General features: G+C 38.2%; 1 protein-coding gene across 1 annotated transcript in view; it reads right to left on the bottom strand.

The window, feature by feature from the left end:
* The window catches only part of ASCC3 (activating signal cointegrator 1 complex subunit 3), a 1,409,126-nt gene that overhangs the window by 160,222 nt on the left and 1,222,296 nt on the right, over window positions 1–26,608 (bottom strand). Inside the window, exons 36-37 of the mRNA XM_053710577.1 lie at window positions 14,222–14,333; window positions 3,285–3,419 (exon numbers count right to left, since the gene is read on the bottom strand). Coding sequence (XP_053566552.1) covers window positions 3,285–3,419; window positions 14,222–14,333 — 247 coding nt within the window. The remainder of the gene's footprint in view (window positions 1–3,284; window positions 3,420–14,221; window positions 14,334–26,608) is intronic.

A 26,608-nucleotide genomic window follows, 5' to 3' on the forward strand; every position in this document is an offset into this window, starting at 1 on the left:
GATTGCAGCCATGTCCTGCAAAGTAATCGCTATGGGCGTCCCTGATGTACTTGGCGCCATATTAGCGTGCGTCCCTTGAGCGGGAGGCGAAGGGTCCGACACGTGGGGAGAGTTAGTCGGCATAACTTCCCCCTCGACAGACCCCTCTGGTGACAATTCTTTTATAGAAAAAGACTGATCTTTACTGTTTAAGGTGAAATCAATACATTTAGTACACATTCTCCTATGGGGCTCCACCATGGCTAATAAACATAATGAACAAGTATCCTCTGTTTCAGACATGTTTGTACAGACTAGCAATGAGACTAGCAAGCTTGGAAAACACTTTAAAGCAAGTTAACAAGCAATATAAAAAACGTTATTGTGCCTTTAAGAGAAACAAATTTTGACAAAATTTGAAATAACCGTGAAAAAAGGCAGTTACACTAACAAAATTTTTACAGTGTATGTAACAAGTCAGCAGAGCATTGCACCCACTTGCAAATGGATGATTAACCCCTTAATAACAAAAACAGAATAATAAATGACAAAAATGTTTTTTAAACACAGTCTACTGTGATTGTTACCCTCCTCAAACACGACTTTGAAGCCTTTTGAGCCCTTCAGAGATGTCCTGTATCATGCAGAGGGAAGCTGAATGTATCTGTCAGTATTTTTAACTGCACAGAAAAGCACTAAAATAGGCCCTTCCCACTCATATTGCAACAGTGGAAAGCTTCAGGAAACTATCTCTAGGCAGAAATCAAGCCAGCCATGTGGAAAAAAACTAGGCCCCAATAAGTTTTGTCAACAAACATATATAAAAACGATTAACATGCCAGCAAACATTTTATATTACATTTTTATAAGAGTATGCCTCTCTATTAATAAGTCTGATACCAGTAGCTGTCACTGCATTTAAGGCTTTTACATTAATCCGGTATAAGCAGCATTTTCTAGCAAATTCCATCCCTAGAAAAATATTAACTGCACATACCTTATTGCTGGAAAACCTGAACGCCATTCCCTCTCTGAAGTTACCTCACTCCTCAGAATATGTGAGAACAGCCATGGATCTTAGTTACTTCTGCTAAGATCATAGAAAATGCAGGCAGATTCTTCTTCTAAATACTGCCTGAGATAAACAGCACACTCCGGTACCATTTAAAAATAACAAACTTTTGATTGAAGAAATAAACTAAGTATAAAACACCACTCTCCTCTTACGACCTCCATCTTTGTTGAGGGTTGCAAGAGAATGACTGGATATGGCAGTTAGGGGAGGAGCTATATAGCAGCTCTGCTGTGGGTGATCCTCTTGCAACTTCCTGTTGGGAAGGAGAATATCCCATAAGTAATGGATGATCCGTGGACTGGATACACTTAACAAGAGAAATAATGATCTGTGGCCACCATGGCATAGTAAGTTGCAAAATAGAATAAAATCAACAACCTATGGTAAATAGGGGTGATGCTAGTTCTGCTTTGGAAAACATCTTAAACTCCATAAGCTAACACCACAATACTAAACTGTCAATATTACAGAAGCATCACTCATATTTTAATCAGTGTTTGAGACTACTATTTATCACCTTATATATGAACAAACACAGGTAAAGTAACAAAATTAGCCACAAATCACTGAGTACATTTTATAAATTCAAGTCACTATATAATGATCATTTTATATAGATGAACAATGTTTAGCCATTTACATTTGTTTGTCCTTCAACCATGCGCCAAATAAAATATGTGGACTAAATCCCCAGCACTATTTGGACACTGAGCAATTCTTTGCACATACAAAGTATTTTAAACATAAATTTGCATATATAAACCATGCAATAAGTAGAAACAATCTTAGACTTCTATATTCACTATTTTAAAGTAAGGGGCTTTTTATTAGCATTAAATAAAATGTCCCCCAATTATGAAAGTCCGGACGGACCTCACCATAACAGAATGTCTTTCCAGCATTATGTGACACACAATGGTTTTCAAGTATATGGAATAGACACAGGTCAAGGAACCAGAATGTATTGAATATCATGTGATCAAGGATGTGATGTCACCCATGATAATGTTTAGACAATGGATTATCATTTTTCTAAATGCACTGTTTCTACAACTTAATGTTGCAATCTCCATGAAAGAATTAACATACAAAAAAGTTACACTATATGGTGCACAATTAAGAAGCTATTATGGTACTTTTTTACATGCCTAATCCCTTGGTAATTTCACTTATATCTAATTAGACTACTTACCCCATGCCATGTTATTCCCTGTTGCTAAAACTGCTAAATGCTTCGATAAGTGGGAGGGGGGCATCAATACAAGACAGATGCAATGTCACTGGTTAACAATGGAGGTGTGAAGCAATTGCCTTAATTAGTAGTCTCATTAATTCAGTGTTCGGAAAATAAATCAACTTGGAAATAGCTTTAAAATGCTGTGGGTTTTTTTCACAACCACAGTCTGACAGACTGACCAAATATTTCAATTTACACCTTTAATAAGAACAGCTAGAAAAACAACATAATTGCTAATTATACCTAAATTAACATTTCCATGAAAACACTTGTGTTTGCTAAGAAATTACCCAGCAATAAAATGACAAGTATGTAATTTGTTTAATAAATGTGTTATGGTCTCCAAATATAATACTACCATAATGAAAAAAATATATTAATGTAGATATGATAGAAATGCATGCATTTAGTATAATTGACTTTATTTAGTTATACTGAATAGCGAGTCAAAAATATTCTTAAATTTAACACAGAAAACAGCATGAAAAAAAGAGACATGAGTTTATTAAAGAATAAAAGAAAATCATACAATAGTTGTGAAAGTTTTGTAATATAGTGGAATTTACGCTTTAAGGGACCATGGCAATTCAAAGCTTATTTGTGATTCTGCATATCTTTAACTGAGGTAAGAGTAATTCTGTAATGACTCTACTTATTTCTATTTAGCTACTGACTGCCAAAACGTAGTATCTGGGGATAGCCAGATTTTTTGTTTAAATAGGGACACAGTTTGAAATATATTTAACTTCAAAATGAATTGCTCAACTCACTAAATTAATAGGTAAGTCATTATTAATATTATCATCATCATTTATTTATAGAGGGCGAACAGAATCTTCAGTACTTTTACAGAGACTCCATACAGAATGTAAAAAAAAACCTAATCTAAGTAATATTTTACAGTGGTGTATCAGTGAAAGGTTATCAATAAATTCTTGACCCCCCCCAATAATTTCAGGGAAAAAAAAGATAATAAAAAAAGGGTGCACTTACAGTCAGTATTGAAAGCAATTCTTCCACGGTACATTCTGGCTTCAAGCGATCTTTAAACATCCGAACTGTCTGGTGTTTCAAATAATAATAGGAAGAAATACGTCCATAGGTCTGAGGTACAATGCCACGATTATCCTTAAGTGAAAAATAAAGAGTCATTGCCTATTTGTTTGCAGCATAAAGCAGGAAGGATATCTTTCCTTCCTAAAAAAAACAAAATGTATGCTTACCTGATAAAATAATTTCTTTCATGATGGTGAGAGTCTACAAGTCATCACAAGTGCAAATTCCTCTCCTGATCACTAGGAGGTGGCAAAAGGTATCCCATCACACCACAACTTTAAATCCCTCACACTTCGTATGATCCTCAGTCATACATATAGTCTAGTAGATAGAGGAAAACAGAAAAGTACTGCTGCCAGCAAAACAAATAGAAAGGGTGCGCTCATGGACTTACCATCAGGAAATAAATAAATTTATCAGGTAAACATAAATTTTGTTTTCATTCATTGGATGGTGAGAGTCCATGAGTAATCGCGTGTGGGAAGCTATATCCAAGCAGTTGGGTCCACGAGAGCACCATGAAATAGGGGTGGGCAAACAGTGAAGGCAGGTACATTACTTATAAGGTACTATGGCCCACAGAACCTTCCTGCCAAAAGCAGTCTCGGAAGAAGCATACACATCAAAGTAATAAAACTTCAAAAAAGTGTTCAAAGAAGACCAAGAAGCTACCTTGCAAATCTGAATAATAAAAGCCTCATTACAAAAGGCACAAGAAGAAGCAATTGCTTTAGTAGAATGTGCAGTGATGCGCTCAGGGGGAGTATTCCCTGCAACCAAATATGCCTGACAAATTAGGGCTTTAAACTAAGCAGTTAAAGTAACGGCTCTAGCTTTCTGTCCCTGATGAGGCCCAGAAAAATAAACAAAAACTGAAGAAAAATTTCTGAAATCATCTGTGTCTTTCACATAATATTTGAGAACTCTCACTAAATACAGATTGTGAAGAGGATGCTCCATAGGCATCTTCGTAGCAAAAAAAAAGAAGGAACAACAATTCTCTGATTATTAGTATCTGTAGATACTACCTTAAGAAGCAAGATATAACTAGTGCGAAGAACAGCCTTATCCTGATGAAAAATAAGAAAAGGAGGTTTTGCATGACAAAGCTGAAAGCTCAGAAACCGTTGTAAACTGAAGAAGTATCCAGAAGTAACAGAACCTTTCAGGATAAAAGATGATGGTCTAAGCCATACAAAGGCTAAAAAAGGAGTTTGAAGAACCCTCAAAACCAGGTAAGGTTCCAATAAGGAGAAACTGGACAAATAACTGGCTTAATTATGATCATAGCCTAAAGAAAGGTCTGAAAACCTGTGATTTGAGCAATTTTCTTATGAAAAAAAAACTGAAAAAGACAACATTTGACCCTTCAGAGAACTGGCTGACAATCCCTTTTCCTGCAGGAACTCAAGAACTCTAGGAATCCTAAAATTCCAGCGGTAAACTTTGCAAGCAAACCAAGAAAAAATGGTTTTCCAGACCTTATTATAAATATGCCTTGGTAACAGGTTTCCTAGCCTGAATCAATGTGCTAATAACCTTGCCAGAAAAACCTCTCTGAGAAAGCAGTAAGCACTCAATCGTGATACCCTGAAATTCAGAGTTTTGATATCTTGATAAAAGAAAGGGCCTTGAGAGAGGAGATCCCAACTTAGAGGAAGCCTCCAAGGCATGCACAAGGTCATTTGAACTAGATCCCCAAACAAAATCCTCTGTGGCCATGCCAGAGCAATCAAAATGATTGAGGCTTGTTGCTGCTTGATATTGGCTATCAGTTTGGATAGCAACACAAAAAGAGGAAAGATGTAAATCAGGTTGAATGACCAGGGAACCACTAGGACATTTATCAGACTCACTCAAAGGTCCAGAGACCTGCACAATACTGGAGCAGTTTGTGATTCAAGTGAGTGGTCATGCGATCTATCTCTGGCAGACCCCAATGTCTCAGGATTTGGTCAAAAACTTCCTGACTTAGAGAGCATTATCATTGGTCAAGAGACTGGTGAAGTCTGCCTTGCAATTGTTCACACCTGGAATGTGGATGGCACAGATCTTGCAATGATAACATTCTGCCCAACTTATGATGTGAGACACTTCCCTTATTGTTAAGGAACTGAGTTCATCCCTGATTGATATAGGCCACTGCTGTGACATTGCCTGAGTGGAATCACATAAACACTTCCTGTTTGAGGTTAGGAAAACTCTGGAGAACCCTGGAAATTGAATGGAGTTCCAGAATATTTAGGAGTAACCATGACTCCTGAAAAGGCCACAGTCCCTGTGCTCTCTGGGACACCCTGACTCCACCCTAAGCTAACAGGCTAACATTTGTTACAATTACTAATCACAATGGCTGAAGAAAGGAGCCCCACCTTGAACTAAGGAAGGGTGAGTCTGCCACAAAGTTAGGGAATGTCTTGTCCTGTGATCTAACAGGATCCTCTGAGACATATCATAATGGTCCTCATGCTATTGATGCAGCATCTGTAATTGGAAGCCAAAAAACATAATTTATGCTTACCTGATAAATTTATTTCTCTTGTAGTGTATCCAGTCCACGGATCATCCATTACTTGTGGGATATTCTCCTTCCCAACAGGAAGTTGCAAGAGGATCACCCACAGCAGAGCTGCTATATAGCTCCTCCCCTCACTGCCATATCCAGTCATTCGACTGAAACAAGACGAGAAAGGAGAAACCATAGGGTGCAGTGGTGACTGTAGTTTAATTAAAATTTAGACCTGCCTTAAAAGGACAGGGCTGGCCGTGGACTGGATACACTACAAGAGAAATAAATTTATCATCAGGTAAGCATAAATTATGTTTTCTCTTGTTAAGTGTATCCAGTAAACGGTACATCCATTACTTGTGGGATACCAATACCAAAGCTAAAGTACACGGATGATGGGAGGGACAAGGCAGGAACTTAAACGGAAGGAACCACTGCCTGTAGAACCTTTCTCCCAAAAACAGCCTCCGAAGAAGCAAAAGTGTCAAATTTGTACAATTTTGAAAAGGTGTGAAGCGAAGACCAAGTCGCAGCCTTGCAAATCTGTTCAACAGAGGCCTCATTTTTAAAGTCCCAGGTGGAAGCCACAGCTCTAGTAGAATGAGCTGTAATCCTTTCAGGGGGCTGCTGTCCAGCAGTCTCATAGGCTAAGCGTATTATGCTCCAAAGCCAAAAGGAGAGAGAGGTTGCCGAAGCTTTTTGACCTCTCCTCTGTCCAGAGTAAACGACAAACAGGGCAGATGTTTGACGAAAATCTTTAGTAGCCTGTAAGTAAAACTTCAAGGCACGGACTACGTCCAGATTATGCAAAATACGTTCCTTCTTTGAAGAAGGATTAGGACACAATGATGGAACAACAATCTCTTGATTGATATTCCTGTTAGAAACCACCTTAGGTAAAAACCCAGGTTTGGTACGCAGAACTACCATGTCTGAATGAAAAATCAGATAAGGAGAATCACAATGTAAGGCAGATAACTCAGAGACTCTTCGAGCCGAGGAAATAGCCATCAAAAACAGAACTTTCCAAGATAAAAGTTTAATATCAATGGAATGAAGGGGTTCAAACGGAACTCCCTGAAGAAATTTAAGAACCAAGTTTAAGCTCCACGGGGGAGCAACAGTTTTAAACACAGGCTTAATCCTAACCAAAGCCTGACAAAATGCCTGGACGTCTGGAACTTCTGCCAGACGCTTGTGCAAAAGAATAGACAGAGCAGAGATCTGTCCTTTTAAAGAACTAGCTAATAAGCCTTTGTCCAAACCCTCTTGGAGAAAGGACAATATCTTAGGAATCCTAACCTTAATCCATGAGTAACTCTTGGATTCACACCAAAAAATATATTTACGCCATATCTTATGGTAGATTTTCCTAGTGACAGGCTTCCGAGCATGTATTAAGGTATCAATGACTAACTCGGAGAAGCCACGCCTTGATAGAATCAAGCGTTCAATCTCCATGCAGTCAGTCTCAGAGAAATTAGATTTGGATGATTGAAAGGACCTTGTATTAGAAGGTCCTACCTCAGAGGCAGAGTCCATGGTGGAAGAGATGACATGTCCACTAGGTATGCATACCAGGTCCTGCGTGGCCACGCAGGCGCTATCAGAATCACCGATGCTCTCTCCTGTTTGATTTTGGCAATCAGTCGAGGGATCAGAGGAAACGGTGGAAACACATAGGCCAGGTTGAAGAACCAAGGAGCTGCTAGAGCATCTATCAGCGTTGCTCCCGGGTCCCTGGACCTGGATCCGTAACAAGGAAGCTTGGCGTTCTGGCGTGACGCCATGAGATCCAGTTCTGGTTTGCCCCAACGATGGACCAGTTGAGCAAACACCTCCGAATGGAGTTCCACCCTGGATGAAAAGTCTGACGACTTAGAAAATCCGCCTCCCAGTTCTCTACGCCTGGGATGTGGATCGCTGACAGGTGGCAAGAGTGAGACTCTGCCCAGATAATTATCTTTGAGACTTCTAACATAGCTAGGGAACTCCTGGTTCCCCCTTGATGGTTGATGTAAGCCACAGTCGTGATGTTGTCCGACTGAAATCTGATGAACCTCAGTGTTGCTAACTAAGGCCAAGCTAGAAAAGCCTTGAATATTGCTCTTAACTCCAGAATATTTATTGGGAGGAGTTTCTCCTCCTAAGTCCACGATCCCTGAGCCTTAAGGGAGTTCCAGACTGCGCCCCAACCTAGAAGGCTTGCATCTGTTGTTACAATCGTCCAATCTGGCCTGCGAAAGGTCACACCCTTGGACAGATGGACCCGAGAAAGCCACCAGAGAAGAGAATCTCTGGTCTCTTGATCCAGATTTAGTAGAGGGGACAAATCTGAGTAATCCCCATTTCACTGACTTAGCATGCATAATTGCAGCGGTCTGAGATGCAGGCGCGCAAATGGCACTATGTCCATTGCCGCTACCATTAAGCCGATTACTTCCATGCACTGAGCCACTGACGGGCGTGGAATGGAATGAAGGACACGGCAAGCATTTAGAAGTTTTGATAACCTGGACTCCGTCAGGTAAATTTTCATCTCTACAGAATCTATAAGAGTCCCTAGGAAGGAGACTCTTGTGAGTGGTGATAGAGAACTCTTTTCCACGTTCACTTTCCACCCATGCGACCTCAGAAATGCCAGAACTATCTCTGTATGAGACTTGGCAATTTGAAAGCTTGACGCCTGTATCAGGATGTCGTCTAGATACGGAGCCACCGCTATGCCTCGCGGTCTTAGAACCGCCAGAAGTGAGCCCAGAACCTTTGTAAAAATTCTCAGGGCAGTGGCCAACCCGAAGGGAAGAGCTACAAATTGTTAATGCCTGTCTAGAAAGGCAAACCTTAGGAACCGATGATGATCTTTGTGAATCGGTATGTGAAGGTAGGCATCCTTTAAGTCCACTGTGGTCATGTACTGACCCTCTTGGATCATGGGTAGGATGGTCCGAATAGTTTCCATTTTGAATGATGGAACTCTGAGGAATTTGTTTAAGATCTTTAGATCCAAGATTGGTCTGAAGGTTCCCTCTTTCTTGGGAACCACAAACAGATTTGAATAAAATCCCTGTCCTTGTTCCGTCCGCGGAACTGGATGGATCACTCCCATTACTAGGAGGTCTTGCACACAGCTCAGGAATGCCTCTTTCTTTATCTGGTTTGCTGATAACCTTGAAAGATGAAATCTCCCTTGTGGAGGAGAAGCTTTGAAGTCCAGAAGATATCCCTGAGATATGATCTCCAACGCCCAGGGATCCTGAACATCTCTTGCCCACGCCTGGGCGAAGAGAGAAAGTCTGCCCCCCACTAGATCTGTTTCCGGATAGGGGGCCGTTCCTTCATGCTGTCTTGGGGGCAGCAGCAGGCTTTCTGGCCTGCTTGCCCTTGTTCCAGGACTGGTTAGGTTTCCAGGCCTGTCTGGAATGAGCAACAGTTCCCTCTTGTTTTGAAGCGGAGGAAGTTGATGCTGCTCCTGCCTTGAAATTTCGAAAGGCACGAAAATTAGACTGTTTGGCCTTTGATTTGGCCCTGTCCCGAGGAAGGGTATGACCCTTGCCTCCAGTAATGTCAGCAATAATTTCCTTCAAGCCAGGCCCGAATAAGGTCTGCCCCTTGAAAGGAATGTTGAGTAATTTAGACTTTGAAGTCACGTCAGCTGACCAGGATTTAAGCCATAGCGCCCTACGCGCCTGGATGGCGAATCCGGAATTCTTAGCTGTTAGTTTAGTCAAATGAACAATGGCATCAGAAACAAATGAGTTAGCTAGCTTAAGCGTTCTAAGCTTGTCAATAATTTCATTCAATGGAGCTGTCTGGATGGCCTCCGCAGCAGTGACAGGCGCAATGCATGCAAGGGGCTGTAAAATAAAACCTTGTTGAATAAACATTTTCTTAAGGTAACCCTCCAATTTTTTATCCATTGGATATGAAAAAGCACAACTGTCCTCAACCGGGATAGTGGTACGCTTTGCTAAAGTAGAAACTGCTCCCTCCACCTTAGGGACCGTCTGCCATAAGTCCCGTGTAGTGGCGTCTATTGGAAACATTTTTCTAAATATAGGAGGTGGGGAAAAGGGCACACCGGGTCTATCCCACTCCTTGCTAATAATTTCTGTAAGCCTTTTAGGTATAGGAAAAACATCAGTACACACAGGCACAGCATAGTATCTATCCAGCCTACACAATTTCTCTGGAATTGCAACTGTGTTACAGTCATTCAGAGTAGCTAATACCTCCCCAAGCAATACACGGAGGTTCTCAAGCTTAAATTTAAAATTAGAAATCTCTGAATCAGGTTTCCCTGAGTCAGAGATGTCACCTACAGACTGAAGCTCTCCGTCCTCACGTTCTGCATACTGTGACGCAGTATCAGACATGGCTCTAACAGCATTTGCACGCTCTTTATCTCTCCTAACCCCAGAGCTATCGCGCTTGCCTCTTAATTCAAGCAATCTAGATAATACCTCTGACAGGGTATTATTCATGATTGCAGCCATGTACTGCAAGGTAATCGCTATGGGCGTCCCTGATGTAATTGGCACCATATTAGTGTGCGTCCCCTGAGCGGGAGGCAAAGGGTCTGACACGTGGGGAGAGTTAGTCGGCATAACTTCCCCCTCGACAGAACCCTCTGGTGATAATTCTTTTATAGATAAAGACTGATCTTTACTGTTTAAGGTGAAATCAATACATTTAGTACACATTCTCCTATGGGGCTCCACCATGGCTTTCAAACATAATGAACAAGTAGGTTCCTCTGTGTCAGTGTCAAGTTCTGTCTCAGGATATCATGTGAGAGCCTCATTGTCTGGAACAGTTGCTTTAAAGGAAGATTAGTAGAAGCCATACTGATTGAAAATGAAAACAAATTTATTTAAACAACAAAATACTTTGTTTAAGCAAATACTTGCAGAATATTTAAATATGCTACTCAGGTATGTTAAGACGACATACAGCAGGAGTGAAAATAAACAAACAAAGTAAGCAGAGATGCAGATTCAAAAAGGAAAGTCTTTCTCCTGGTAATAACTGAAATGTAAGATTTGCACAAGGCAGAAAACAACTTGTAAACAGGTAGCAGGTTTAAAGGTAAAGTCTTTCTCCTGGTAATTGCTGAGTGCAGGATTTTGCATAAAGCAGGAAACAAACTTGAAGATTGGTAACAGGTTTAAAGGTAAAGGCTTTCTGCTGGTAATACCTTGTAAACAGGTGCAAAGGAAATCTTTCTCCTGGCAATGGCCAAGTGCAGGAATTGCATAAAGCAGGAAACAAACTTGTTGATTGGTAACAGGTTTAAAGGTAAAGGCTTTCTCCTGGTAATACCTTGTAAACAGGTGCAAAGGTGAAGTCTTTCTTCTGGCAATAGCTGAGTGCAGGAATTTGCATAAAGCAGGAAACAAACTTGAAGATTGGTAACAGGTTTAAAGGTAAAGGCTTTCTCCTGGTAATACCTTGTAAAGCAGGTGCAAAGGAAATCTTTCTCCAAAGTAGTACAGGAAACAGGTTCTGACTTGACAAAACAGATCCAATGTGAAGACAAAAATGCAGACTAAAAGCCATCCTTAAATAGGGAGGTTTTGCACAGGGTTGGTTCTGATTAATTCCAGAATTGAGAACACCTGTGTGTTGCACAGGTGTAATAACAAGTAAGGCAAATAGTTATTTATCAGATCTTTTAAGATTCATGCTATTGCTAGAACTGGCTGTGGCTCAACATGTAAGCAAACAGAAATAGCAACCACAGAGCCACAGGTTCAAATCCCCACACAGCCCTTCTTAGCAGAATGCCTCCCAGACCTTTTCTTTTTCTTTTTCGTCTGGAGGCTTGGTTCATGACAGTCAGACATGTTTAAACAGACTAGCAATGAGACTAGCAAGCTTGGAAAACACTTTAAAACAAGTTTACAAGCAATATAAAAAAACGTTACTGCGCCTTTAATAAACACAAATTTTCCCAAATTTTGAAATAACAGTGAAAAAATGCAGTTACACTAACGAAATTTTTACAGTGTATGTAATAAGTTAGCAGAGCATTGCACCCACTTGCAAATGGATGATTAACCCCTTAATACCAAAAACGGAATAACAAATGACAAAAACGTTTTTTAAACAGTCACAACAACTGCCACAGCTCTACTGAGGCTTTTTACCTCCCTCAATACGACTTTTGAAGCCTTTTGAGCCCTTCAGAGAAGTCCTGGATCATGCAGGAAGAAGATGGATGTCTGTGTCTGTAATTTTTGCTGTGCAAAAAAACGCTAAAATAGGCCCCTCCCACTCATATTACAACAGTGGGAAGCCTCAGGGAACTGTTTCTAGGCAAAATTCAAGCCAGCCAGGTGGAAAAAACTAGGCCCCAATAAGTTTTATCACCAAACATATGTAAAAAACGATTAAACATGCCAGCAAACGTTTTAAAATACACTTTTATAAGAGTATGTATCTCTATTAATAAGCCTGATACCAGTCGCTATCACTGCATTTAAGGATTTACTTACATTACTTCGGTATCAGCAGCATTTTCTAGCAAATTCCATCCCTAGAAAAATATTTTAACTGCACATACCTTATTACAGGAAAACCTGCACGCTATTCCCCCTCTGAAGTTACCTCACTCCTCACAATATGTGAGAACAGCAAAGGATCTTAGTTACTTCTGCTAAGATCATAGAAAACGCAGGCAGATTCCTCTTCTAAATACTGCCTGAGATAAACAGTACACTCCGGTAGCATTTAAAAATAACAAACTTTTGATTGAAGAAATAAACTAAGTATAAAACACCACAGTCCTCTTACGACCTCCATCTTAGTTGAGAGTTGCAAGAGAATGACTGGATATGGCAGTGAGGGGAGGAGCTATATAGCAGCTCTGCTGTGGGTGATCCTCTTGCAACTTCCTGTTGGGAAGGAGAATATTCCACAAGTAATGGATGATCCGTGGACTGGATACACTTAACAAGAGAAATAAAACCTGGTAAATCTAACTGAATTTGAGGCAGCCACCATGAGATCCACAACTTCCATACATACACTGTACAGAAGGGAAAGATTTCAGCTGAAAAAAAGGTACAGGCATGTTGCAGCTTCAGTCTGCAATGGTCTGTCAGAGACAAATACATAGTCACAATTGATAATGAACCCCAGAAAAGACATGGGTCTAAGGTTTTAAAGAGCTATTTGGAAGATTAATTTTTCAACTATGTCTGTGAAGCAGCTATAGAACCATCTGAGTGTGAGACACAGCCAGATGAAAAGAAGGAGCCTGTATCATTAGACTGTTCAAATAAATAACTACAGAGTTTCCTTGAGCTCAAATTACATACAACAGAGATCCAAGTGACGAGTAGATCTGCACTTCAACGTTTACCTCACTCCATCAAAAAGAGAAAAAAAATGACTGAGAATCATGAGAAGTGGGAGGGATTTAAAAGTCTGGTGTGTTGTAGTATCTTTTGTCTCCTCCTCCTACGGATGACTTGTGGACTTTCACCATCCGATGAAAGAAAAACAATTGTTTGCATGCCTGAATTAAACTGTAGTAGAGCTCTCCCATTTTTATAAACACTGTTTCACAGAATGCTAAGAATAACACATTATCATCTTCTGCAATCCTCGCAGATTGTCATTTTAACAGCACCCTATATTTACGTTAGAGGAATAGAAGGTGCCTCATCAGTCATTCATTGCTTGTGCAGTATGATGTATGACTGTATGACATCACATGCAATAAGGAAGTGTGTTCTTACAAATGAGGAGTCACTAAAAGGAGAATGAAAACCCATTTTGGATAAGGGTGTAGAAAAAAATCAGCGTCTGCAGTGTACATGCAGCAGAAAAGGCTTCAAGGTGCACTCCAAGTAGTATAACAACTGGAGGTGCTCGATTAATCTCTGTATAAAATATCAAACTTTGAATCACCAGCCTGGCACTCTCCTTTCAAACAAAACAATTTTATTGCCCATATTAAAATTATATCATATTTCTTTTTTTCCCTTATTCAATTTTTCTAAAATGTAAGTTATCTCCTAAAACTTTAGTGCTTGGTCTGATAACACATAAAAAATATTTGTGTGGGTACCTCAAGAATGAAAGAAGAAGAAAGAAAAAAAGAAAGAAGAAAATGATATGCAAATGCAATTACTGCAAAACACCAAAAACATGTCTAGTACAGGGAATTGAAATGGCTTAGTAGAGAATGGGGTTAAAGTAGGTTTTAATACAGATCAATAACATTTCAAATATTCACTAAAGATAATGACTATCACAATAAAGTGATGTTTTAATATCAATCTTTTTCAACTAATGTTTTATATTTGTATTTCATAACCCAGTAAGGAGGTTGTAATAAAAGTTGTAAGTTTCATACCTCATCTATTTCTATGCAGTAAGAGCATTCCAGATCAATTAGCGACTTCTCTACAAGATTAGAAAGGTACTTGTTCATACTTTCGTGTCCAACATCTTCCAAGCTGTAGTAACTAGAAAGACAAGATAATAACATATAAACTTAAAAATATGGCAAAAACATATAATCAGTAATATATATCAGTTCTTGTGGATTTGCGTTTTATTGGGGGGGGGGGGAAGGGAAGACACCTGTAATTAATGGTAATTAATACTTCCCTCTTGAAATTATTAAATCTACCTTAGAGTTTATTCGTATGCTCTCACGGAAAGGGTATCAAAAGGAAGAGGCAAATTTGATAACAAAACTAAATCAGATCATTTTAAATTGCACACTTGCTATGAATCATGAGCATTTATAGTTGACTTACAAGTCACATATATAATTACAGCCTCAGTTTATTTCTGTTAATACCAACAACTACTTACAAAACTATAAAACATCTGTGTGCCTCCCGGCATGGTACCTGGTAGCCTTCACAACCACTAATATGGGCATTGTGCAGTATATACAATAGAAGCAAGGAGTCACTGTATGAATAGGATGTGGGCACTCTTACTCACTATCAGCAATGCCACTATCTTCCATTTTTGCTTCCACATCATTGTCATTTTTATTACATTTGTAATAATGCTCACTCACTCACTCAGCTATACAACTTTCTCCCAGCCTATCTACCCATCTCACTATATCCTTGCTGCAATCTTATACTTGTAATACTATGTACAAAAGGCACTGATGGTTTTGGGGCATTATATATCAGAGGCTGAGAGATTTTCCAATGTACAAGATCAGACTTTTTTTCGTATAATTGCCATAAAAACCTGGAGCCCAATATCTTTCAAGAAGTACCATAATCATTTAAACAAGAAAAAAAATCTTAAATGAAAATAAATAAGTATGGTGTACTGGGAATCATGAACTCAAAACTACATTAGGTGAACTGATACATGTTTATTTAGGTAAATATAATTTCTTTGTTTTTTTCTTCTCTTTCATTTTATTTTCATTTACATATGATGGTAAATTGTGAAACTGTTTAATTATACCTAAAACACGGTCATGATGCAGTTTCATGCTCACTGCACTGAACTGCCCAGTCATTATTTTCTCCTTGCTGTAAGCAGACAGTCTACCATTTTATCAGAATGTTATTTCCTTTAGTTCACAGTGAAACCCAGTTTTACAATAATTGACTTGTCAGTAGTTCTAATTTATGAAGCTGGGCTCTGCCAGCCTTCTCTGCATTGGCCTCCACCAGCATACAAGCAGAGTTGAATATTTACAATGCTGTTAACAGGTGCCGAGTTGTTTAATGATTCTAATAGCCAGAAGCTTACTGAGAAAACCAGCGGGATCACAATTACAGGCTGTTTGAACACAACAATTACTCGTCCCCTGAGAGGTGTGAAAGTCAAAGGCAGTTTTATACGAACAGCATCTAGCACATGGGCTAGACAGTCAAACTTCTATTAATGGTCCAATGGGAAAACGAACAACAATCCCCAATGCATCATAAAAATTTACAGAAGTGTATAAATTGTAAACAACTTCACAAACTACAGAGATGTAGAAACTTCTAGTCATTTCTTGTACATAGACCATACGTATGAAGATAATTTGCATCATGAGAAATATTTTTTGTTATTTTAGGATAACTTAGTTTTATTTGTCAAATGAATGTGACACTCCAAATTAACCTTTTAAAGCCGTTATGGCGTTTTATTCCGTCCTGGCCACGTTGGGCTTTAGTGCCGTTAGAATGAAATAAAACATCCTAGTCGTTTTATCTGTCCTGAAGCCAACGGCGCTTCCTGGATCTGATTGTGGTCTGGAGGGCATGCCTAGCGTCATAGGGATGTCCCCCTGACCCGATTCCATAACTGAAATCTCGTGATTGCGTGCACAATTGCGGGATTTCAATTTGTCTACATCGGAACGTATAATGTTCTATAGGCTTGTGATACCACCATAGGCTCTATACATTCAATATGTAATAGAACAAAAAATATAACTATTGAAAAAAATAAAGTATACGTTTTAGAGCAGTAGTACACTATATGTTTTCCAAAAGCTTTTCAAGATTTAGATTGTATATACAGAGAGACAATAAGCAATTGCCTGCCCCAGACTTAAAGGGACATGAGGCTCCCTTTAGCAAGCTGTGGAAGCAGCTTCGGAGCCCCAGCGATTCAGATTTGCTCAGAGCGAGCCTGAAACGCTAAGTAGCAGCAGTCTTAAGACCGCTGCTACTTAATCTCTCTGCCATCTCAAGTGTGGCGGATTGCAATCATCTTGATTGACAGCTCCATCTTGGGTGTGATTGGCTGTGTGCAAGCAATGTTAAATGCAGCCAGCTTACTGCTGCCCGGTTGCCGCGAGTAAACAAGGTTCATGACAGCAAACCTCGTTCGCCCGCTGAGTAATAAATGGAGCCTTTTACGTTAATGTTTTATTTATCAATCAGAAATTATTTACTCTATTGCAAAAAATGTGTACATATTGAAAATAATTTAAACCTGTAATTTTATCAAAATAATATGCATTGTTTTGCAGGTCTCGGGCTACAACCTTTGAAAAAACGTCACAAATATCTTACTCTATTTGCAGTGGCAACTTAGTGACAGCTGTAAACAAGCTCCTGCACATATCAGCCAATCACTGTGCAGCATGAAGAAGTGTGAGGGCTCACTCAGAATGCACTCCTGCCACTCTGGGGAGGGGGGAGAGACTAAATTTTTTAAGTTAAGTTACAGGAAAAACAGGTCAAATTTATAATGAAAGTGATATGCAAAGTTTAATATTATTTTTTTGTAATTATGTAGAATACATTTTTTAAGGGGAACGAAATTTGTTTTATGTACCTTAAATTATTTCTTTACATCATCAACTGAGGTAGGACACCCCTGGCTGTTTAGGCACCTTTGCTAAGGAATATATTTAAAATTAACATGAAATTGCATAACTTACAACTAAACAGTGAAAAAGAGGCTAAAAAGTGGAAAAAAAAGAGTTAAAGGGACAGTCAACACCAGAATTGTTGTTGTTTTAAAAGATAGATAATCCCTTAATTACCCATTCCCCAGTTTTGCATAACCAACACAGTTATAATAATACACGTTTTATCTCTGTAATTATGTTGTATCTAAGCATCTACAGACTGCCCCCTTATTTCAGTTCTTTTGACAGACTTGCATTTTAGCCAATCAGTGCTCACTTCTCGGTAAATTCACATGCATGAGCTCAATGCTATCTATATGAAACACATGAACTAACAGTTCTAGTGGTGAAAAACTGTTAAAATGCATTTAGATTAGAGGCGGCCTTCAAGGTCTAAAAAATTAGCATATAAACCTCCTAGGTTTAGCTTTCAACTAAGAATACCAAGAGAACAAAGCAAAATTGGTGATAAAAGTAAATGGGAAAGTTGTTTAAAATTACATGCCCTATTTGAATCATGAAAGTTTTTTTTGGACTTGACTGTCCCTTTAAGTACAAAAATGTTAGAGGTAACAATACTATATTTACTTACATGATTCTTTAACAATAAAAACTGTTTATTGAAAAAGATTCACTGTAATTAATGACAATACCAGTTCCAGCAATATGTATTTTAGAGGTTAACATTTACATTTAAAGGGACATGAAACCCAATTTTTTTTCTTTCATGATTTAGAAAGAGCATGCACTTTTAATCAACTTTCTAATTTACTTCTGTTATCTAATTTGCTTCATTCTTGTGATATCATTTGCTGAAAATCATATCTAGATAGGCTCAGTAGCTGGTGATTGGTGGTTGCACATAGATGCCTCATGTGATTGGCTCACCCATGTGTATTGCTATTCCTTTAACATAGGATATCTAAAGAATGAAGCAAATGAGATAATAGAAGTAAATCGGAATGTTGTTTAAAATTGTATTCCCGAATCATGATAGAACATTTTTGGGTTTAGTGTTCCTTTAAGTAATTCTTAGATTTTTAAATAAAATCTAGCAATAACCCCCTGTACCCTCAATGGAAAGTAAATTGTAAATAATATATGAAAGATCAATTAGTAGCAGGAATACATTTTATGGACGGTGGGATTTATCGTTGTCTTTTACAATGTAAAACAAGAAATACACATTTCTGTCTTCAATTATCAAAAGGAAGCTAATAAGATATAAGATGCATTTCTTAACCTCATTATATTAACAGGACATAAATGCAAATAGCCCATTTCAAATTTGCATAGAAGCAATTAAGCAATGATTTGATGGAACAAGAGTAATCTCAGTCTTTGTGACGAACATGCAGAAGGAGGTGGCATTCTACCCTTGTACATGTTCAGTCATCACCTGAAGCATCTATAAGAGAGAAGGGGATAACCTCTGGTTCCAAGCATGCACAGTTACCCCAAAACTGGCTGCAATCATGTAGTAATGTGTACTGTAAATATACAACAAGCATTTATGTGGAAAACCATGTAGCAATAAGAACACTGAGGGATATCTCATTCAATATTTGCAGTCTGCCACTGAATTAAATGTAGCAATGAGTAATGCTTATTCTCAAATAATTCAGTATCAATTAACTCTCTTACTGCTGTGCATGTTCACTGTCTTGAAGGGAGTGTGAGACAGAATAAGAGCATAGGAAAGAGAAAGGGATTCAGATGTGCAATAAAGAGAGGTGCTGGCTCCAGCTTAAAATGACCCAAAAACAGAACGGTTTGCTTCACGCAACTAGCAAGTGGAACATACAGAACAGCACAAATGCCATTCTCACTATTACTGAAACATACATTAGATAAAGCATGAGATTTTAAAATCTTTAAAACTCTTCAATTTACTTCTGTTATAAAACTCTCTTAGTATCCTTTGCTGAAGAGTAAACCTATGAAATTTTGTGTGGTGTTGCGTAAAATGTTGGCACTTCATAAATAAACAACAATTATAATAATCTCAGGAGTGTGAATGTTAAGAGATTTACACCATGTCCTTATTTAAAGGACCGGTGGAATTTTTAAAATCTACTTGTTTTTTTTGCTACATTTTTTCATTAGTTTAAAGTGACAATCAACACCAGAATTTTTGTTGTTTTAAAAGATAATCCCTTAATTACCCATTCTCCAGTTTTGCATAACACAGTTATAATACATGTTTTACCTCTGTAATTACCTTGTATCTAAACCTCTGCAGACTGCCCCCTTATTTCAGTTCTTTTGACAGACTTGCATTTTAGCCAATCAGTGCTCACTTCTCGGTAAATTCAAGTGCATAACCTCAATTTTATCTATATGAAACACATGAACTAACGCCCTCTAGAGGTGAAATACTGTCAAAATGCATTTAGATTAGAGGCAGTGTTCTGGTAAGAGGGCGAACTTTGGAAAAGAGCGAACCATGTCACTTCCTGTGACGTTCCATCAGCTGTTTCACACATTTTGGACATAATGAGCATGCGTGCCAGCGTCATCACAAACCTGGCCGCATACATCACTGCTAAAATATTTAGAGCTGTGAAATTCAGGAACACTTTCAGAACGCATGCGTGGGATTTTGTATCACAAATGGTGCGCTCTTGGAAAGCTGTTTATTAGGCTCCGCTCCTAGGCAATATACGGAACTCCGCCCCCCACTGCAACTACTCCCATTACTACTACTAATGTAAAGCTGAGTCTCCGTGCTTGTGCATGAGAAACAGCCCCCCGCCACACGGCTATCGCCACTGCTTCTTCTGATGATACAATGCAGCTTTTCACAGGTTCCGTTCAATGTCATTATCTTTCATTACATCTCCAATTCATTGTGCCCTTTGTTAATAAAACAACACATTTACTGCTGCAAAAAATGTTTAAAGAAACATGTTGTACAGTGGCGATAGCCGAGTGGTGGGGGGGCTGTTTCTCATGCACGAGCACGGAGACTCAGCTTTACATTAGTAGTAGTAATAGGAGTAGTTGCAGTGGGGGGCGGAGTTCCATATATTGCAGAGGAGCCTAATAAACAGCTTTCCAAGAGCGCACCATTTGTGATACAAAATCCCACGCATGCGCTCTGAAAGGGTTCCTGAATTTCACAGCTCTAAATATTTTAGCAGTGACGTATGCGGCCAGGTATGTGATGACGCTGGCACGCATGCACATTATGTCCAAAATGTGTGAAACAGCTGATGGAACGTCACAGGAAGTGACATGGTTCGCTCTTTTCCAAAGTTCGCCCTCTTACCAGAACACCGGCCTTCAAGGTCTAAGAAATTAGCATATGAACCTCATAGGTTTAGCTTTCAATTAAGAATACCAAGAGAACAAAGCAAAATTGGTGATAAAAGTAAATTGGAAAGTTGGTTAAAATTACATGCCCTATTTGAATCATGAAAGTTTTTTTTTAGACTTAACTGTCCATTTAAGCTGTCTTTTTCCCTGAAAGAATCATATAAATAAATTTAAAAGAAAGTATTCTCTCCCCAGTTTGTATATAAAAACTAAAAAAAAAAATATATATATATATATATATGCTTCACTAAACTGACGTTTCCGGTCTATCTATCTATCTGCAAAACTATTTGTATGTGTGTGTATCTATCCATCTATGTGTCTGTCTATCTGATCTATCTATCCATCAAACTATATGTCTATCTATCTATGTGTGCATGCGTGACCAAAACATATTGCTGAGGTAGAATATTACATGTATTAAAATGTATTACTTGTTTTAAAGCCCTAATTGTGCTAAAAATGCAGTAGATTATTTTCATAATATTATTTAAACTATATAGCAGGAAATAAGATAAAAAATGTTTTTTTTGTTTGTTTTTTTACAAAAAAAGGTTTATATGAGAAACCATGTCCTTCATATGTTTAGCCAAATATTATTCAAATGCCATCTATAATGATAACGGCACTTTTTTATATAATGCCTCTTTTGTCAAAGATATCATGAGATAGTAACAGGTGAGTGCACATGTGTGTATAACATAGTAACAGGAGTGTGCACGCGTGTGTATAACATAGTAACAGGAGTGTGCACATGTTTATAACATAGTAACAGGTGTGTGCACGCGTGTGTATAACATAGTAACAGGAGTGTGCACATGTTTATAACATAGTAACAGGTGTGTTTTTAATATAGTAACAGGTGAGTGCACGCGTGTGTATAACATAGTAACAGGAGTGTGCACATGTTTATAACATAGTAACAGGTGTGTTTTTAATATAGTAACAGGTGAGTGCACATGTGTGTATAACATAGTAACAGGTGTGTGCACGCGTGTGTATAACATAGTAACAGGAGTGTGCACATGTTTATAACATAGTAACAGGTGTGTTTTTAATATAGTAACAGGTGTGTGCGTGTTTATATTGATATTTTATAATACATTTAGTGATAACTTTTGTATACTGATTCTCTGCTTTTACAAGTTGGAATTAGTGGATAAATTACAAACAAGTGAGACGTGAGAATGAAAGATTGAGATGGTTTAAAAAAAGAACATTGCTGCCAATCAGCTTTGATATCTATGCTGCAATGTTTGAGACCTTTCTAATACACTGCATTTATCTAATATGCTCAAAAGATATCTTATTGATGAATATAAATCAAGTAGCTTTAACCACGTAGATTACTGACCTTTTATCTAAAAATGAGCAATTCCTTTGTTTAATAAGAATTTTGAAAGAAAGAAGTGATGGCAAATTCACTCACCTGCAAAACCTAAATTGAAGAAACACTTTGTATAACAAATACGTGATTGTATAAATATTTATAAACTTTTTTTGTTTTTAAAAAGGAATTGTTTGGTTTTCAACAAAAGTTGTGAAATGTACAATCATTACTTTACATGAACTTTATTATGTTTTATTTACCTATAATTTTTAGTGCTGATGAATCCACCAATTTCATGAAACATTTTAGTTAGTAAAAAAAAAGTGTAATACAATACACTTGTCAACAATGAGAAATGTAATCTAACTGTTTACGGACCAGCTATTATATTTAAAAAAATGACATGCTTGAATACGTTAGAGAATGTAATTTTAAGACTATCAACCCTAGAGTTTGGCCTAGATTACAAGTGCAGCGATAATTTTTTTTTTTTTTATCACTCATGAGCACTAACTGCGCAAAAGGTCAAACATTAGTGCTCCTAGTTTAGAACTATTAATAAAAGTGCACTAACTTTAGGACTTTGGATCTTGCAACAGCGCTATATCGCTCTCCCTCATAGACTTGGGGTGTGCTAAATAAATCATTTTCTATTTATGCGCTCTAACCTGAAACTGCTCTAGATCAACTGCCAAAGGTAAGTGAAGAACATACGAATTTCAAGTATTTGTATTTAAAATATTAAAATTTATTAAAAATGATATTGCATATTTCAAGGTAGGACTTTAAAAGTAGTATATATATATGTGTGTGTGTGTGTGTGTGTGTATATATTTGTATTTATGTGTAAATCTGGGTATATATGTGCTCATATGAATGTATGGGTACACACATATATTTACACATATAAAAACATAAATATACACATGTATACATACACATATTTAGACATATATATATATATACATTATCTCACAAAAGTGAGTACACCCCTCACATGTTTGTAAATATTTTATTATATCTTTTCATGTGACAACACTGAAGAAATGACACTTTGCTACAATGTAAAGTAGTGAGTGTACAGCCTGTATAACAGGGTAAATTTGCTGTCCCCTCAAAATAACTCAACACACAGCCATTAATATCTAAACCATTGGCAACAAAAGTGAGTACACCCCAAAGTGGAAATGTCCAAATTGGGCCCAATTAGCCATTTTTTCTCCTTGGTGTCATGTGACACGTTAGTGTTACAAGGTCTCAGGTGTGAATAGGGAGCAGGTGTGTTAAATTTGGTGCAATCGCTCTCACACTCTCTCATACTGGTCACTGGAAGTTCAACATGGCACCCCATGGCAAATAACTCTCTGAGGAGCTGAAAAAAAGAATTGTTGCTCTACATAAAGATGGCCTAGGCTATAAGAAGATTGCCAAGACCCTGAAACTGAGCTGCAGCACAGTGGGCAAGACCATACAGCAATTTCACAGGACAGGTTCCACTCAGAACAGGCCTCGTCATGGTCGACCAAAGAAGTTGAGTGCATGTGCTCAGCGTCATATTGAGAGGTAGTATTTGGAAAATTGACGTATGAGTGCTGCCAGCGATGCTGCAGAGGTTGAAGGGGTGGGGGTCAGCCTGTCAGTGCTCAGACCATACGCCGCACACTGCATCAAATTGGTCTGCATGGCTGTCGTCCCAGAAGGAAGCCTCTTCTAAAGATGATGCACAAGAAAGCCAGCAAACAGTTTGCTGAAGACAAGCAGACTAAGGACATGGATTACTGGAACCATGTCTTGTGGTCCGATGAGACCAAGATAAACTTATTTGGTTCAGATGGTGTCAAGCGTGTGTGGCAGCAACCAGGTGAGGAGTACAAAGACAAGTGAGTCTTGCCTACAGTCAAGTCATGGTGGTAGGAGTGTCATGGTCTGGGCCTGCATGAGTGCTGCCGGCACTGGGGAGCTACAGTTCATTGAGGTAACAATGAATGCCAACATGTATTGTGACATACTGAAGCAGAGCATGATCCCCTACCTTCAGAGACTGGGCCGCAGGGGAGTATTCCAACATGATAACGACCCGAAACACACCTCCAAGACGACAACTGCCTTGCTAAAGAAGCTGAGGGTAAAGGTGATGGACTGGCCAAGCATGTCTCCAGACCTAAACCCTATTGATCATCTGTGGGGCATCCTCAAATGGAAGGTTGGGAGCGCAAGGTCTCTAGCATCCACCAGCTCTGTGATGTCGTCATGGAGGAGTGGAAGAGCACTCTAGTGGCAACCTTTGAAGATCTGGTGAACTCCATGCCCAAGAGGGTTAAGGCAGTGCTGGAAAATAATGGTGGCCACACAAAATATTGACACTTTGGGCCCAATTTGGACATTTCCACTTAGGGGTGTACTCACTTTTGTTGCAACCAGTTTAGACATTAATGGCTGTGTGTTGAGTTATTATGAGGGGACAGCAAATTTACACTGTTATACAGGGTGTACACTCACTACACTACAAAGTGCCATTTCTTCAGTATTGTACATGAAAAGATATAATAAAATATTTACAAGAATGTGAGGGTGTGATACTGTGTATATATATATATATATATATATATATATATATATATATATATATATATATATATATATATATACACATACACACATACTATGGAGGTCTTCCCAGTCAAACAACTTGTCATATCCCAGCGTTTTCTGCTCTGGACCAGCAGTGCTCTGTGACTTCCAAGCAGCATTTGTACAGAGCACTGCATTTTGCAGGGGTTAAACACACAGCAGTCTAGTGTCTATACTCTTAAAATAATATGCTTTAACGGATTAGAGCATGTCATTTTATTAATATAATGGCCCTTTAAAGTGATGGTAAACTTTACCTAATCAAATGCCATATACTGTATGTAATCTTTGCCATTAAAAAAGTATATGTGTACCTTTTTTGTTTTTAATCCATCTGTGAAAGGGTTAAATTAGTGCAATAGTAATGCTTCTATTGCAATGTTATGCCGGCCCACTTGGATGAACTCTTTTATTTTTAATGACAATTCCAGTGAACATCCAATCAAAATGTGTGTCACATGACAATCTTGAAGTCCAGCCCCTTTAAAGCCATTAGAAAGCCTATGTAGAGAGTGGGTGGGACTGCTCTATACATCACAGCCTAGCCAAAAGAGGAAATGAAGGGGGGTGGCGGAACAGACAATACCAATTGGATTATAAACCTTTTCATATATATATAAACATTGGTATTTATTACAAGAGGCCTGCACAGAGATTAAAGAATTTAAGGAAGTACCTAGAGCCTCCTATCGAAGAGGCAACACAATAGGTAGCCAGTTGGTTCGTGCTACATCAGCCCAACCTACTAGTGGTACAATTCTTTGGAACCCCTAAACAGGGTACATTTCCATGCTTGGGGTGTGCCCAATGTAACAATGTCATCAAGGGGGGAGTGATCTCCCACCCGTTTACTGGGAAAAAATACCATATCAAAGGTTTTTACATTTGCGATTCGACTTATGTTGTTTATGCGCTGAAATGCCTATGTGGGCTACTATATATTGGCGAGACGACCTAAAAAATAAGAGATCACATTTGCCAACATAAATCGACCATTTGCAATGACAAAATGCTGAGTTGGACCACTAGGCCAACCAATTAAGATACATGATAATTGATAGTGCCCCTAAAAACCTAGAGGGGGAGACAGAAATAGGGATCTTCTAAATAAAGAAGCAAAATGGATTTGGCTATTAAACACTCTACATCCTAATGGGTTAAATAGAGAGTTTGATCTCTTACCCCTGATCTAATGATCATATACTGTGGATTGTAATGTATACATTAATATTAAGGTGTTTACAGACTGTTTTTTCTAAAAAGGTGTATGGTTGTTTATTTGTTGCATTTGTTTTTAATTAGGTCTCCAATTCTTGTAAGGGGTTAAATTGTTTTCTTGTTCTGTATTACTACATATATTCACATGATGTGTGATGATGTCAATACCTGTAAACCACTCCCATGCTTTGTAATTGGTCACCTTATTTTTTTACTATGGGCCTATAAAAGGCGTGTTTATTTCATTTACAAACTAGCTTGAGAAAGGGGCAGGTGCACGAAACGTTGCTCGACAATAAAGGTTTAGCCTTTTACAACTGTGTGCCACCTTATTTTTTCTGTATACAGCCATTTGGACGTCAAGGGTGGTCCTATTAGGTGCTGCACCGGATTAACTTGATTAAGATTATTGCAGACCATTGGATAGTGACAGTGAGGATACCACCTGCTTTGTACTATATATATATATATATATATATATATATATATATATATATATATACACACACACTCAAAAAAATAATTATGTGGTATTACTTGCAAACATATATTTTTCATCACTCTAACTGTATTTTTCCTTTGAAGGAAAAACATTCTTCATTTCTTTATATTTTAATGCCAATACATGTACATAACTAAAAAAGAAAGAAAGAACAAGGGAATGAACAAAAACAGCATATTTTAGCATTAATAATGCATTTTAACAGAAAAGCACTTTCACAGTCCAACCCAGAGATACCATAAAATCTTCTTTGGAGTTAGAAACATGGCAACCCTCATATATATATATTATATAATTCTGTGGGCATTATCAGTTAGGTGCAGTAATAACACTCTGGGAAACAAGTCCATGTTTGGTTGCCCACATCACTCTTAGAGAGACTAGTTCCCAATGGTGACAATTTAAATAC

The sequence above is a fragment of the Bombina bombina genome, chromosome 4, assembly GCF_027579735.1.
Source record: "Bombina bombina isolate aBomBom1 chromosome 4, aBomBom1.pri, whole genome shotgun sequence".
Taxonomy (NCBI): domain Eukaryota; kingdom Metazoa; phylum Chordata; class Amphibia; order Anura; family Bombinatoridae; genus Bombina; species Bombina bombina.